Source organism: Carassius auratus, unplaced genomic scaffold, assembly GCF_003368295.1.
Source record: "Carassius auratus strain Wakin unplaced genomic scaffold, ASM336829v1 scaf_tig00013464, whole genome shotgun sequence".
NCBI classification, from domain to species: domain Eukaryota; kingdom Metazoa; phylum Chordata; class Actinopteri; order Cypriniformes; family Cyprinidae; genus Carassius; species Carassius auratus.
The window spans coordinates 152,848-169,169 of NW_020524398.1; the positions used below are offsets into that span (position 1 = coordinate 152,848).

General features: G+C 39.3%; 2 protein-coding genes across 8 annotated transcripts; one reads left to right on the plus strand and one right to left on the minus strand.

Annotated features, from left to right (window-relative positions):
• Positions 1-307: 307 nt before the first annotated feature.
• Positions 308-9,978, minus strand: LOC113073998 (calcium-binding mitochondrial carrier protein SCaMC-3-like). Of its 7 annotated transcripts, none has more exons than XM_026246696.1 (12): positions 9,491-9,978; positions 7,091-7,217; positions 6,577-6,664; positions 6,379-6,490; positions 6,129-6,287; positions 4,995-5,147; positions 4,810-4,923; positions 3,766-3,933; positions 3,540-3,690; positions 2,933-3,089; positions 2,637-2,660; positions 308-1,432 (listed from the first exon to the last, which is right to left on the minus strand). In XM_026246696.1, the coding sequence occupies exons 1-12, from the start codon at positions 9,653-9,655 to the stop codon at positions 1,429-1,431; spliced, it is 1,422 nt and encodes a 473-aa protein (XP_026102481.1). In that variant the 5' UTR covers positions 9,656-9,978; the 3' UTR covers positions 308-1,428. The 7 variants fall into 7 exon arrangements, 6 of the variants coding, with proteins under 6 accessions (XP_026102481.1, XP_026102479.1, XP_026102482.1 ...); XM_026246694.1 differs by having other exon boundaries at positions 2,607-2,660; XR_003280579.1 differs by having other exon boundaries at positions 2,607-3,089; positions 9,491-9,977.
• Positions 9,979-13,750: 3,772 nt separating this feature from the next.
• Positions 13,751-15,965, plus strand: LOC113074019 (regulator of G-protein signaling 21-like). The gene is made up of 5 exons (XM_026246728.1): positions 13,751-13,841; positions 14,007-14,056; positions 14,129-14,292; positions 14,932-15,095; positions 15,897-15,965. Exons 1-5 carry the CDS (start codon positions 13,786-13,788, stop codon positions 15,946-15,948), a joined length of 486 nt encoding a protein of 161 aa, XP_026102513.1. The 5' UTR covers positions 13,751-13,785; the 3' UTR covers positions 15,949-15,965.
• The last annotated feature ends 357 nt before the right edge of the window (positions 15,966-16,322 follow it).

Below are 16,322 nucleotides of genomic sequence, written 5' to 3' on the forward strand. Positions count from 1 at the left end.
CCATTCACCCAATGAGTGAGAGCTGACCGAACGCGACGCACAGAGCTTGTCGCTACGTGAGGGAGCCAATCAGCGCTCGGCAACGCATGAAATAGCCCAATGAGGTTCGAGAAAACGCTGATAGGCAATGATGGACGTTTCGATTAGCGTATAGGCTTTTTAGGACCGTTTAACCTTGGTGATTATGTTATTCTGCTGCTCAATGCATTATCTTGGCATTTTTATGGGTTAATGAAATACAGTTTCCGTACAGCAGAGAGATGAGCTGGTGATGTAATTATGATAAAGACCGTCAAGAAAGACTCTGAACTGTTTAATTGAATTTAATTTACATACATTCTCGTACATGCATTCAGTAATTTGCTTTAGTTTCCTTTCAAATAAAAACACACGGAAGGACAGCAAAAATATATAATGACAATACATGATTTTTCGTTAACATCAAAATAACAACAATAATAATGTATGCATACAAAACCAAACGAAATATTTTTTCACACTTCCCACTAATTGTGGGTTTATTTTGCAGAATGGATGTAAACATGGCAAATATAGCTTTTATTTGAAGCAGATAGCATAATTAGTTCAGTAAATAACTATTATTGAAATAGCAAGTGTCTGTCACAGCTGAATACGTGGGAGGAACATTGTTGTTCTTGAGAGCAATTGATTGAATAGAATCTGTGGGTGCAGGATGACGTCATAATTATTTTTGGTCCGTTTTCCCAGAAGATAAAGAATGGAGCATTTAAATACATATATATTTACTACAAGTTTGTGTTGTGAACATTTAGTTCTGCAGTAGCATATTAGTGCTAAAATTAACAAAAATCTAATTTTGAGACTTGAACTTGGATAGAATTTTGTGAACAAATAATGCTTGAATCCTAAAGAAACCTGTGGTTGCAGATTCTGTACGGAATATTTTTTTATTGTAACACATACAAATCTGAATATATTATCTGAACATATTAACTCATTCAATGATAAAACACAGAGTGTTGACCTACAGTAGAAGTAACACTATCAGAAAGTCAATTTTTTGCTTAGTCTTATTGTTCTATGAGTCAAAAATCACAAAAACAAACACCCATAAGGCTTTCTGCTCCAAACCGTAGCCTGCAGTCTCTCATGCATTGAGGATAAAAGATATATAAACTGAATTCCAAGGCTGCGTCCCATTTCAGATGCCTACACTACACACTGAATGTACAAAGTAGAGAGTAAAAGTACTTCTGAGTTTGTAGTAAGATAGTATGCCAGTGTTAGGTCATTAAGTGTGTTTAGATACCACCCATCTACTGTTTGCTTTATAACATTAGTATCTAGCTAAATTCCTAACCTTAAAATAACTAATGTTAAAATCATATCCAGTACACTTTAAAACTGCTGTGGCAACTTCAGCCTTGCATTCCTCGATACTTTTCTTTACCTGAAACAGTCAAAAGAAAACCATCAAAAACGTTACACTAATGGGGGACGATATTAGTTGAAATAAAATAAAAAAACATGCATGGATGCAATTCCACTAAAAAAAATGCCTTTGGTATATTGTGGTCTTGTTCATGAAACACAAGCACAATTATTGTCTGTCTTAAAAATTTATAAAACACAAAAATGTTTTGAGTGAGACCTAACACTATTTAAGGGTAGATAATCTATAAATTGGGACGCAGTTCAGGATTTTAGAATCAGTTAAAGGAATAGATCACCCAAAAATGAAAATTTCCTAAAAGTGTACTCACCCTTATGCCATCAAAGATGTAAATAGTTTTTTGTAAATCCAGTGGATCCTCTGCAGTGAATGGGTGCCGTCAGAATGAGAGTCCAAACAGCTGATAAACAGATCACAATAATCCAAGATCCAATAGTCCAAGCTGTGTGTTTATAAGAACTGGACTGTTTTCACCTGTAAATCCTGCTAAATCTGTGCATATGTATCTCCTGAACCAGATGAGATGACTTTTTCACTGCAGAAAGCAGTATTATGGAGTCATATTTTAGCTGGAAGCTGAATTTAAAAAATCTTTGATGATGGATTTGTTTCTTACAAACACGCAGCTTTTCTCTTCACAATACGTTAACTGATGTACTTGAGTGCTGTGGATTACTTGTGGGTTACTGTGATGTGTTTATCAGCTGTTTGGACTCCCATTCTGACGGCACCCATACACCGCAGAGCAATCATTGCTGAGCAAATGATGTAATGCTACATTTCTCCAAATCTGTTCCCATGAAAAACAAACCCATGTACATCTTAGATGGGCTGATTGTGATCACATTTACAGCTAATGTTAATTTTGTTTGGGTGAACTATTCAATCTGAGTTACGGAATCTTCAGCTGAGGATTCTAGAACTCTTGACTGGTTGTCATGGTGATTTCGGAGCACACAGGGATTCAGTACAGTAGAGGAAGCGTATTATTGGAGCACAGATAAAACATACATGCTTCTCCAAGCAGAGGCACTTTCAATTGTACTGTAAATTCAAAGCGAGGAAGTTAGTTTATTGTCCATTCCCATTTGGAGTTCAGTAGTGTGCACTGGCTTAAACACACACACACACACACACACACAGACACAGTAAAGCACAAGCTCACACATACGTTCATTTTACCGCATCCAGACGGCCGTACCCTGTATATCTGAATATCAGGGCCCTGTTAACCAACAAACACACATGAAGAGCACATCATGAACCTCAGTAATTCAGGATTGGGTAAGAACAGCACCTCTAAGATTCTGCATATTTCAGTGTTTGGTTTCAGTTTGTTGTTCTTCCTCACATCCAATGTTTTTGGTGAACATCCCTCCAGTGATTTCATATATTGTAGGCTTAAATAAACAAGTTTTTGATTGTATTTTTTCTACACACACACATGACCTGTCTCTCTCTCTCTCTCTGTCTCAGGTTCCCACTCCCAGTACTTTCCTCATGTGCTCGTAGACGACGTATGAGATGCTGACCGCCGGGATGACCTTGAGGAAGTTGGGAGCGATGCCTCGATAGAGACCCACCACTCCGTCCTGGGCCACGATACTCCTGAAGAGGGTCAGCATGGACAACTGAGGAGCTCCCTTCACTGACGCTGAGGAGCCGGAGGAAAACAATCTTAACTTCTTATGATACCAAAAGTATAATTTCAGTTGATGCATATTTTATATCAAGTAATAAAATGTTTTTACAGTTTAAGTTCACAAAGATAACATTGTTACAAATCACACTAAAACATCTATTCTTCCAGCTTTATTATTAACTATTCAAGTATTTTTATGTGAATTTTGGGATATTGCATTAAAAACACCAGATGGAAATTACAATATTTTAGATAAAATCTTAAAATGTGCATTTAAAAAAACATTTGTTGCTAATTTTGGGAATAATTATGAGGTGGGAAAAAACCCTGTAAAAAACACTTTTTTTATTAGTAATACATTGCTCTACTTTTCCTGGAAGTGACAATTTTGTGTTTTAGGGATGATCCTCATTTAGCCTGGAAAGGAAGCACAGCTCTGGTCTGATTCTGTGTGTGTCTCACCCTGCGCCTGCATGCGTGTTCGGATGAGGGCGAGCGGGTAGGACGCCAGCTGTCCACAGGTGCTGGATGCAGTCCCACAGCCCACCAGCACCAGGACGCCCGGGTCGGGCGAGCCCTCCGAGTACCGCTGCAGCCAGGCGTTTTTCAGCGTCTGAGAGAGGAGACAGTGTGAGAGAGAGCCTTTACGAAGAAATTATTCTCAACACACACACACACACACACACACCTCGTAGACGGCGAGGTCTATGCCAGCGTACGGGATGATGCCCAGCATGTTGGGCAGGTATCCTTTATAAAAGGCCAGAACGCCCTCCTTCTGCAGGATCTGTTTAGCACAGTCTGCCACACTTGAATACTGTCCTGTTTTACGAAGAGTGAGACGAGTCTTCAGCACCTACAGAACCACACACACAGACAGAAACCCACTCATGACATTAAAACAAACACAAAAAATGTTACAAAAAAAAAAAGTTTTTGACATTGATAATAATAATAATACATATTTCTTGAGCAGCAAATCAGCATATTAGTATGATTTCTGATCATGTGACACTGGAGACTGGAGGAATGATGCTGAAAATACGGCTTTGATCACAGGAATAAATTACATTTTATTATATATTCAAGTATATATATATTTTTTATTAATATTATTTATAAATAATAATAAATAATATTAATAAATATTTCACAATATTATAATTTTTACTGAATTTTAAATCAAATAATTGCAGCTTTGCTTAACAGAAGATACGTTTGTCAAAAACTACTGAACCCAAATGTTTGAACGGCAATGTACTAATTATTGTCAGTGAATATTTCTTTTACTTTTTTAATTAAAACATTTACACCAATTAAACAATTAAAATAGGTTTTTGAACTAATAAATATATTATATAAACTATATTCTTTACAAATATTGTTTATTGTGAATATTATTTAAAAATGTGTTTTTATTGAAGATATGTATATTTTGCTGATCCAAACATTTTTTAGAAGACTTTATTTGACTTAAGTCCATTATATTTCCAGGACTCCGCTTCACTCTCCATTAACCACAGCTCACTGCTTCATTCTGACATGAGCCGCTGAATGCAGAGTGCTTTCTTTAGAGCACTGGGCCTGAACTTTATGTAAGGCCTTTGGTAATTTGAGCAGACATGTAGACGTGTGTGACAGCGAGGCCTTGACATATAGTGACCTTGATGTTCAGTGCGTGCAGGAACCAGCTGTTGTGTGTGTGTGTGTGTGTGTGTGTGTGTGTGCTTACCTCCATCGGGTATATGACAGTTTGCGCCGTAGCTCCAGCCAGTGATCCAGCCACGAATCTCTCCTGAACTTTCAGCGTTCCTCCCTCTTTACTGCCTCTCATCAAGCGTTTAATCTGCAGACACACGGATGCAGGCTGAGTTTTGAGGCGCTGTCCACTCGGCTGAGTGTAAGACAGAGCTGTACCTGCTCATAGGCCATGAATTTGATGGCTGTCTCTGGTGCGATCTTCAGGACGTTGATGCCGTTCCCCCTCCACAGCGCAGAGAGGCCGCCCTCCTTCACCATCGCACGCAGACCACGCCACACAGTCCCTTTATCAGAGCTCTGGCCGTGCACCTGAACATCAACACAATTCACATGATTTTTAATGTCAAGATGTAGTCTAACTAGATTACAATTAAACCAGAACACACCTAAACATAATAACAAAAAAAATTTCAGTTGCAGTGTCTCAAATGACCTCCAGGGGCCCACGTTATTTCATCTTAATTTTTAAATAATCCTGTTCAACGGTGGTGAAAAACTACATTACCCATAATTCTGCACAGACTCTTCACCAATCAGAGAATCGTATCAGAAAAACACTGCATTCTTAACTAAAACGCTTAAATAAGCATATTTTGCAATAACCATAAAATACATTTCTATGCACATAATCAAATATCTTTAAATCCATAATTTCATAGTTCTCCTGTCCGTCACAATGCTTTACAGAATTGTAGTTTTTTTCCTTCATTAATGCTGCTAAATACATAGTAGCGTACATTTGTCCGATTTTCAAGTGCTTTTTGCGCCAAATCAAAGTTTGTATTAATTCACCATGTAGCTGGTTGGTTTGGTTCAGGGTTTAGTTAACTAAAACTGTAGTAGTTAACCTTTAGATGCCTTTCATCTTGTAGTAATATCTATTATCCTTGTTCACACAAGCCACAGCTTTTGCTAGATTGTATTGCGTGAGCAACTTTGAAAGTATTAAAGGAGATGATGAGTGGATGCCGCCTGATCATATCTTCCTTCACTATATTAATTATTTCATTAATATTTTGTGTGACTATTAATCAAGTTATTCATCAGTATTTAACCTCAAAGACTGTTTGATGATTTAACTAAATAAGTAAAAGCCATCTATACTCGTATAGATAGAAAATGCATATATATAGTTTTATCCTTTTAAAAAGTGGTAAGAGTAACAGGCATGAACACATGTTGAGAGTATTCCTTCTCCTAGGGTCACAAAGCCAGGCTAAAAGGGTCAGGGTGACCTATCCTCTATGTGCATGAGATGGTTTCACTGATCCCAGACCAGCGCTGTCTCACCTGCAGAAAGACCTTGAGTCTGTCGAGCGGCGCGGTTCCTGTCCTGGACACCGATCCGGCCACAGCTCCTGCCATCAGCTGCCGCCACACGAACCCTGATTGCTTCTCCTTCTCTGAGAACTCGTCTGGGACCGTCAGATGCTCCCCGATGTCCAACATCTACACAAACACACCAACACATACACAACAGAGCAGTTACAGAAAGAGAGAGGCTCCATTTACAGTCATGAGAAAACCTCTTGCTTCGTACCACCGAGTGTTTCCAGTACTGAGCGATTTCCTCCATGTTGAGCAGAGGGTTGAACAGGAAGTGATCTCGCCACTCGAACCAGTCAATGGTCATGGATTGGTCTTTATCCATACTGTACCAACACATTTCACAAGCACCATGACAGAAAACCACAGCTGAAATGCACTTCCCATACATGCTATGCACAAAAGCACACACCTTTGCAGGATTTTGGCGGCCTGCTCCAGCGTGACGTCCACGCCGAGATTGTGTAAAGACTGCTGGATCTCCCCCACGTCCAGTTCACCTACAAACAATGTGTCAATGTACTGAAACATGAGATAACAGAGCTTAAACCGAATTCATGCTAATGCTAATATGATGCTAACAGTGAAGTAAAATGCTAGCAGCAATATCACAGCTTCTGGGTTGTTTTGATGCTAATATATTACAGATATTATAAGGTTATAGATGCTATGTTATGTAGTGGGATAGACTGTAGGGTTATTGGGAGGATATATATGGCAAATTTTATTACTTATCATCTCTAAAAAATTAGGTCTACTCTAACAGAGAATTAAGATTCTGACCAGTGTTGTTATTAACTAAAACTGAAGTGTAGTTGAGTGAAATAAAATCTTGAAATAATAACACATAATGTAATAGAATATACAGTGAATAATGTTAAAATAACACTGATTCTGATAATGCTGTGAAGCTGACAGAAACGAACCATCATTGTTTCGGTCCAAGCTGCGAAACATGAGTCTGAGGCGTTTCTCATGTGAACGCAGATACTCGGTGAACTCTTCAAAATCCAGCTGACCGTCTTTATTAACATCTCCAGCTCGGACAATCTGCTGAATATAGGGCATATACAGAGAGATAGAGGGGGGGAGAGAGAGATGGAGGGACAGAGGGATGCCGGGATCATTAGGAAAGGTGGGATGGGGTGCAAATGAAGGAGAAGCGAACATTAAAACCATGCAAAGCCCGCAGCCCACAGCACCAACATCAAACATGAGCAATCAGACACTAATCATCAAATCTAAACAGGTTCATTTCATTCAAATTAAATGCACTGAGAAAATGAATGTAAATGTGCAAACAGAGAAAGCCAAGCGCACGAAACAATAGCTTTACAATGTGTTTCATTAATTTATAGACATTATATTAGTGTGTTTAAATATAATAATCATTTACTCTCACATGGATCCACTCCAAGACGCTGACCTTTCACACAGTCTGCAGCCTGCATGTGTTTCTGTGAGCCTATGTGTGAAGTTTAGCACTTTCTTGCCAAAATCATTCATAAAGATGCATAATGCAACCACAAACACATGCACACATGCTCCCGAACCTCAAAAAGCAAAGCACTTTACAAAATCATCAAGTTTCAGAAATCAGTATGACACAAGACTGTCGCAGGCGAACAGATCAATGTCTAATCACTAAACTATAAACTGTTGTACAGTATGCTGTAAACAGCAGTGATGGGGTAACTAATGGAAAGTTATGTAATCAGATTACTTTTTTCAAGTAACTAGTAGAGTAACACATTTACAAGAAACTATTGGAGCTACTTTTCAAATTAGTAAAGCAAGTTATTTTTTCCCTGTTTATTCACAAACACGTCTTCTGTTCCTGTGTTGAGCGATTTTTTTTTTTTTTTTTTTTTTTTTTTATAGAGTAACGCAATACTTTATTGCATTACTTTTAAAAGTAGCTTCCACAACACTAAAAAACAGTGTGCAGGATGCTGTGGAAAGATAAGATAACAAAGATTAATTTAACACCTGCGTGTGTTCGTTTGATCATAACTTGGTTCTCATTGTTTCCTAGGCCTTGGGTTTGATGTGCTGGCATTACATCACTACAACCTTCTTAGCAATTAAATTCATTTATCATATGAAGCATTATGAGTTTGAGTATGTTAGCGAGTAAGCAGCTACATAATGTGTTACACTCTCACTAATGTGTGCAGCACATCGGTCTAATCTGAGCTGAACATCAGGCACCATCCCAACCAGCAACAACTGAGTTTATTTGTTTTGTTTATTTCTTTCTTTTTTTTGACCGCTTGTCTGTTTTCTACTTCTGGAGCACTGTTTGCACAGTCTATCCACAGTGAAATCTCAGCGTCCTGTAATCCTGTTTACTTGATCATATATGAAATATTGCGGTTTCTACAGGTTTATCCCATTTTGTGTACTTTTTGTGCACCATTCTTGAAGTGTAATAGTGTGAGCAGTGCACTACAAGCAGCTTCACATCCTTGGAAACGTGATTTCCTTCCTTTAAATCTATCATTTAAGATTGCACTTATGTATGTATTTAGTGTAACCGCTCCATCTTTTTGTTTGTAACATGCAAGCTTGAATGTGTCTTCTGGTGTAAGCCCCTTCCAGTAGTTATAGCTAAACAAAAACACTGTAACAAATTTGCTCTCACAAGAGCCTAATTTGTTATCTTAATCAGAAACATACTGCTCTGTAACCCCTTTCATGATGTAATTAAAGCTGCAACAGGTGAGTGCATGAAGTGTCCAGATGTCGGACAGCTGTGATTACTGGGCATGCTCACATCAATATAGTGAACATTTTCTCACACTGTACATTATCTCTATTTTTACATTACTGTAAGGGGTAGGTTTAGATGTTAATAAAACAATCTAATAGGCAGAAAATGTAATGGCATGATTGTTAGTTTCTGGTCAGAGCTGTATCACTTCCTTCTTTCGGGTTATCTAAGTGCACTTTATGTTTTTGCAATTTTACACCCACTATACACACTAGTATCTGTACGACAGAACGTCACAGAATGGTGCACGGTTTGAGACAGAGTAAGTACACAATGTACAGTACATGGTTTGAGACGCAACTGTTCTCTTTACACTCATTGGTTCGAATCGCACTCTACATTCTTGAATCTTGAGCATCAGACACAATCTGATTGGCTGCCTGAGATCGTATCGCGTCCTGCGGCATTTTCACTTTCAGTGTTCAGATCACGTGACCTGGAAGCGCAGGTTTTATTTCCACGTTAAATCATAAACCTGTCATTTCACGGACAGTTGTCCTTGTACTATAAGCACCCTCCCGTAATGACTGCATGCATTAGGTGTCCTCCGTACCTCCTCTACCGAGCTCCACGACATCCCCCGCGCGGCGAGTCCGACGCGCAGCTCGTTCACATCGATCCGTCCGTCCTTATTCAGATCCAGCTGCGCGAAGAGCTCGGCCCAGAGCCGCTCGCGCTCGGGATCGACCCCGCTGTCCTGGCACCGCGCCCGCCACATGATGCTGTCCACGCACGGTCAGCCACGGAGAAACATCGGCCGGAAGACGCGTCCAAAAAAGGAGCTGCAGGGGAAACAAACCCCTTGCGTCGCGTCCGAGCTCGCGCTCAGCAGACGGCGTCAAACAGCTGTTTTGCACGCGAACCAGGAAGCTTGCGCAATCGTGAAACTCGTACTTCCAAGATAGCCATTCATATTCTTATCCGCAAGCATTGCGACATTTTACGTCGAGATGAAAACACCACGCTGTCCTTGCGCGTCAAAACATGCTGTCCTTGTCTGAAACCCGAGGACTGCAGTGACTGACTCCTGCCACGATACAACAACAGCGGCTTCACATTACACCCTCGGGGGGGGCTTCCTTCTGACAACATGATATATGACCCTAAATATCCTGGTCCTGAAGTGTTAACAACAGAGAAACCGTGTTAAACCGTACACAGTGCAGCCACTTCTCCACTGACTCTGAGGATGAATGGCACACAAATCAGATGACAGCAGTAAAACATCTTCTGTCATGCAGAACAGAACATGATCTTCTCTTCTCAAGGGTGATTGGTTATTTTGATTCAAGGCTGCATGGCTTATGAAGTCACTTCCTGAGGGCTCAAGAAGAATTCAGGCAGCAGGTTCACTATTTTTTAGTATATCTGCTGACTCTTATCAAACACATAGATGGATCAGAAATGTCAGCATGTGACCATAGACCACAAAACACCAATTTCTTTTTTATTTTCTTTTGAACTATTTGAAAATCTGGAGTCTGAGGGTGCAAAAAAAAAATCAAAATATTGAGAAGATCGCCCTTAAAGTTGTCCAGATCTTAGCATTTCATATTACTAATCAAAAATTAAGTTTTGATATATTAAGGGTAGGAAATTTACAAAATATCTTCATGGAACGTGATCTTTACTTAATATCCTAATGAGTTTTGCCATAAAAGAAAAATCGATAATTTTGATTCGTACAATGCATTGTTGGCTATTGCTACAAATATACCCCAGAGAGTTAAGAATGGTTTTGTGCTCCAGAGTTATAGATGGTAGAAACACATCTCTGACAGATCCTAGGGTGGTTTTGCTGGTTAGATGGTCCAAACCGGTCATTTAAGGTCATAACTGGTTTTTTGATTTCCTAGACCAGTAATTCTCAAAGTGTGGTCCGCCATTGCCCCCTAGTGGTCCGCGAAACGATGACCTAAACTAGGCAAGTGTTTGGAGCCAGACATTGATGTGTGATAAGCAGCACCACCCGTCTCATTAATATTCACGTTAAGTTTTAGATGGAAATCTCAAAATCTAGAATCCACAGATCTATTAGTTTTGTAATGTACTAGTTTTTGTTTCATGTGTAAAATCCCAGTAATTTCAGTGATATTGGACATTAAGGGGAACATTCTTTTCAGCATTTTATTGTTACCATAGTTACAACCATAGACTTCCTATACCCACCACCTCAGTTTTAAACTAATGGCTCTTTGGAATGGCATTAAGTGGGACCTAGGCTGTTACAGTATGTTTAATTGCAGTTTTTTTTCCACATGTGCAGTTTGTTGTTCATATTAAGCTGCAACTCATTTCACATTTACTTTTTCAAATTAAATAAAAATGTATATAATAATTACTGATCATATTATTGCATTTGTGTTTGAATAATTAGTTTTTTACTTGAAACAGTTGCATATTAAACTTAAATTTAGCTTATCCTTCCTATTTTGTTGGTTTTTGGGGGCGTGTTAGAGTGGGATTCTGTTAGGTGGTCCTCAGAAAAAAATTGGAAGATAAAGTGGTCCTTGTGCTGAAAAAGTTTGAGAAACACTGTCCTAGACCATCTCTGTCAGTTTGGTTAGACCTAGTAGACCTCCAAAAAACAGGTTTGACCACCTTAAAGGCTCCACCCCAAAATGTAAATGTTTACTCACCCTTATGTCATTCTGAAAACATTTAACTCTCTTTCCTCCATGCAACCCAAAATAAGTTGTTCAGATGAATGTCCATGCTTTATGTTTCCTTATGATGTAAATGAATGGGTTCAAATGCTTTCAAGCTCCAAAAAGTAGTCTTTTCTTTTTATAGATTTATGAGAGGAACAGACCCAAATTTAAGTTATTTTCCTGATCTCATCTGCATTTGCATATTGAGATCTTTCTGCATGAAGACATCATCCCTGTTCTAAAGAAACCCAAGATAGCAGACCTGTGGCACTAACGTCTGTCGTCATGAAGTCCTTTGAAAAACTGGTTCTGGCTTATCTGAAGGACATCACTGGACCCTTACTTGTCCCCCTGCAGTTTTCTTACCAAGCAAACAGGTCAGTGGATGATGCAATCAACATGGGATTGCACTTCATCCTGCAACATCTGGACTTATTTGAGGATCCTGTTTGTGGACTTTAGTTCGGCTTTCAACACCATCATCCCAACAGCCCTCCAGACCAAACTGACCCAGCTCTCTGTTCCTAGCTCCATCTGTCAGTGGATCACCAGCTTTCTGACAGATAGGCAACAGTTAGTGAGACTGGGGAAATTCACATCAAACAGCTGCTCCACCAACACTGGTGTCCCTCAGGGATGTGTTCTCTCCCCACTGCTTTTCTCCCTGTACACCAATGACTGCACCTCTAAGGACCCCTCTGTCAAGCTCCTAAAGTTTGCAGACGACATTACAGTCATCGGCCTCATCCAGGACGGTGATGAGTCTGCTTACAGACAAGAGGTTGAGCAGCTGGCTGTCTGGTGCAGTCTTAACAACCTGGAGCTGAACACGCTCAAAACAGTGGAGATGATCGTGGACTTTAGGAGAAACCCCCCTGCACTTTCCCCACTCACTATCATGAACAGCAGTGTGGCTGCAGTGGAGTCATTCAGATTCCTGGGAACCACCATCTCTCAGGACCTGAAGTGGGACAATCACATTGACTCCATTGTGAAAAAGGCCCAACAAATGTTGTACTTCCTTCACCAGCTGAGGAAGTTTAACCAGCCACAGGAGCTGCTGAAACAGTTCTACTCAGCCGTCATTGAGTCTGTACTGTGTACCTCAATAACTGTCTGGTTTGGCTCAGCAACAAAATCAGACATCAGAAGACTACAGAGAACTGTTCGGACTGCTGAAAGGATTATTGGTGCTCCTCTGCCCACCCTTCAAGAACTGTATACATCCAGAGTGAGGAAAAGGGTTCAGAAAATCACTCTGGATCCCTCACATCCAAGTTACCCCATCTTTGAACTTTTGCCATCTGGCTGGCGCCTCAGAGCCGCAAACACCAGAACAGCAAGGCACAAAAACAGTTTCTTCCCCCAGGCAATCTACCTCATGAACAGTTAAATGTTCCCCACTTATGCAATAAAAATGTGCAATATCCTTATATTTATTTGTCACCCCTCCATCCTAGTACATCCCTGCATCTTACTCAATCCTATTCTATTATCATTTATAGCACAATTGTTTATACATGTATTTATATTTTTTTGTCTGTGTGTTGTCGTCTCTGTATACTGGATGCTTATGTCACTTAAACAAATTTCTTGTATACGTAAGCATACTTGGCAATAAAGCTCTTTTTTGACTTTAAATGCATTCACTATCACTATGATTAACAATTATAGCTTGACAAATAACATTGACTGGAATCTGTGACCTGATGAACAGAGCACAAGATCAGCACACAGATAACCTAATGCACACCTGTTGCCTTCAGTCACTGTTCCCGACACAAATACAGGTGATAACACACACAGATACACGCTTTCTGCAGAAAACCGCTGTCAGCTGCTGTCCACACTAACTGTATAACGTCAATACAGCCGGTAATCAGCCCTGCTTGTGATGTGGACAGTCATTGTGTGGTGTTCTCACCCAACAGCTGTCCGTGTTGTTTCACGATCTCAGGATCAGATTAATGTCACTATATAAGAGCAGCACACAGAGACGGAGAGAGTCAAGCGGAGCGGGAGACATTCGATCGATTCTCCGAGTTCCTTTCAGACGTGGTGTGATGTGTAAGGGGCTGTCTGCCATCCCCTCCTCATGCCTGGAGAAGTGAGTATCAGCACTCTGGTGAGACAGATACTGGAGCATTAAACTGTGTCTGGATGTGAAACAGTGTGTTGATGTTTCAGGGCAAAGGGCATGAGGGTCAAACTGTCCCACCTGACCGAAAAGCAGGAGTGGGTTCACAAACACAGGTAAGAATTGCACCGCTCTCATTTAAAGCTCAATATACATGTTAAGATTAATATACCGTCCTTCCTTTTCTTTAAAAAAGCAACAAAAATGGGTGTAAAAGGGATAGTTGAAAAAAAAACAAAAAGCTGAACTAGGTAATAATAAGCATCTGTTGTTTTCTTCAGAGCGTGTGAGAAGCTGCCTCAGGACCTGGAGTCTCTGCTCAACAGCAAGCGTGAGGGTACTTTCTTCTTGATCTGACTCGCTGAGCTCACTTCTCTTCTCTAAACTTGACTTCTCTGCGCAGCGGGCATCCAGGCGTTTCGCTGCTTCCTGCGCTCCGAGTTCAGCGAGGAGAACCTGGAGTTCTGGCTGGCGTGTGAAGAGTACAAGAGCACATCCGGGTCCAGACTGACGGAGAGAGCTCACAACATCTACATGCAGTTCATCAACCCTGACGCTCCTCGGGAGGTGAGAGACCAACACAGCCAGTGTACAGCAGGGAGAATTAAAAAATAATGAACAAATAGTAGTAGGCTTATTGAGTTTAAGTAAATTAAATGAAGTAAAAAGTCAAATTTTTGCATTGTTTGTGATAATATTATCATTAAAGGCAGCGCAAAAAATAAAATATTTTAAATTAATTAAAATTATTCAAATTTAAAATAAATGTAAATAAACTTATTTATAAACAATTTGATATTTGTTTTAATGCATTACAGTAGAATTACACTTACATAATATGCTTTTGTATTATTATTTTAAGTGTAGATTTTAATTAATTCTTCTAAAAATTACTAAAATATAATACAAAATAAACATATTTTATATAAATCTGTATGTTAATGTATTTATATATTAATTTTTTTCTTCTTCAAATAATGTACTTGTTTTTGCATTATACCCATGACAAAATTGAGAGAGAAATTGTCATCTTGTCATCAAATGGCTTAATTGTCATCAAAATAATGTTAGAATGCAAAACATCTTTATGGAGCTAAAATAGGCTGCATTTTCTTTTTCTAAAATGTGATTTCTTGTTTGGTTCTTCTGGTTTTAAAGTGAAATGCATGTTCTAGACAGTTGGAGCTCGTGTGATGTGTTTCTCAGGTGAATCTGGACAGTGAGACCCGCGAGGCGTTGATGGGGCTGATGGAGGAGCCCACAGCGGACACGTTCGACGAGGCTCAGCACCGGATCTTCTCTCTGATGGCTAAAGACTCGTTCCCACGTTTCCTGCGCTCCTCTTTCAGCCAGCAGCCTCTCAGAGTCCTGTGAGACACACTGTGTATCTGTGGTCTAGACTAGATCTGGAGTTAATCTGTAGAGACGTATGAGCCACAGTCAGGTAGAATAAAGTGTAGTAGCACATAGACTCTTTAGACATTTGAAAACATCTATAATCGCTCACTTTGCCTTTATATATATCTTTGAACCTAATAAAGGTATTTGGCTCAGAATGGAAGTGTTTTGCAGTCAATCACACACTGAGAGCCAGTCGAGCTCTTGAAGCTCAAGGTTGCCACACAATCAAGGCTGAACAAAGATAATAAAGCAGGCAGAGAATCACAGCGTTCAGCCAATCACAGAACGAGCAGCCCGTCCTTGACCACAGGAAGACCTCCAGAGATTATAATCGCAGTAAGACTGCTTACCAGTGGAAAAACTTATACATGACTCTGGATGACATCCCCAAATTAATAAAGCGATGAATGGAAATTGGGCAGTTCAATTAAGTATAGAATGAAAATGGGCAAATATTTGATCACCGAGAAATTATTATTTTTTAATTACAATTTATATAACAACAGTTTTACTACAAATAGCATGCTTAAACTATAGTGAGTGTAACAAAGTGTTTTACCTTACTTAGGTGTAATAACCTTTTTTATTTGTTGCAAAACCATGTGTTATTTTCATGAGTTTTTAATGTTATTTTATAATGAGAAAACAGTATATATTTATTATATTTATAGAAAGCATTCCGTCTTACTGTAAATGGTCTACAAGTTTGAGGCATTGATTGCAACAGTATATATACCAAATATTTTGACTATACTTTTCTTCTTTCACAGCAGGAAAACATTTTTTGAGAGACACCAGGACTGCCGCAGACTGGTGTGGTAACAGAAATTGAAAAGGATTTTTTTATTTTTTTTTTAAATTGATGATGCATAGGCTACTACATACCAACAAGCAGATGAGCACCACATTAAATGCCTAGAAAAAGCTGCGTGGGCAGAAAGTTCTCCACAGAACTGTTTGCCTTTCTATAAAAAAAAAAAATGATGGGAGTACAAAATCTTCGCCAGATTTGAGGAAGAATGAGTCATCCATAATCCACTGATACATAAAAAAACAATAAAAACTTTAGTTTCTAAATTAAAATGGTCTCACGATTATTTATTATATATACTTTATTATTTATTTATTATATATACACACACACAGAGTGCAGTGCAAAAGTCTTAGGCCAGTAGTATTTCAAGTTGAAGATACAA

Coding starts and splice junctions, on each gene's coding strand:
- LOC113073998 (XM_026246694.1), bottom strand. CDS start 9,655: ATGTGGCGGGCGCGGTGCCAGGACAGCGGGGTCGATCCCGAGCGCGAG. Junction 7,218..9,490: donor CGTGGAGCTCGGTAGAGGAG/GTACGGAGGACA, acceptor CCCTATATTCAG/CAGATTGTCCGAGCTGGAGA. Junction 6,491..6,576: donor GCCGCCAAAATCCTGCAAAG/GTGTGTGCTTTT, acceptor GTGTTGGTACAG/TATGGATAAAGACCAATCCA.
- LOC113074019 (XM_026246728.1), top strand. CDS start 13,786: ATGAGGGTCAAACTGTCCCACCTGACCGAAAAGCAGGAGTGGGTTCAC. Junction 14,057..14,128: donor GTCTCTGCTCAACAGCAAGC/GTGAGGGTACTT, acceptor TTCTCTGCGCAG/CGGGCATCCAGGCGTTTCGC. Junction 15,096..15,896: donor CAGCAGCCTCTCAGAGTCCT/GTGAGACACACT, acceptor CTTCTTTCACAG/CAGGAAAACATTTTTTGAGA.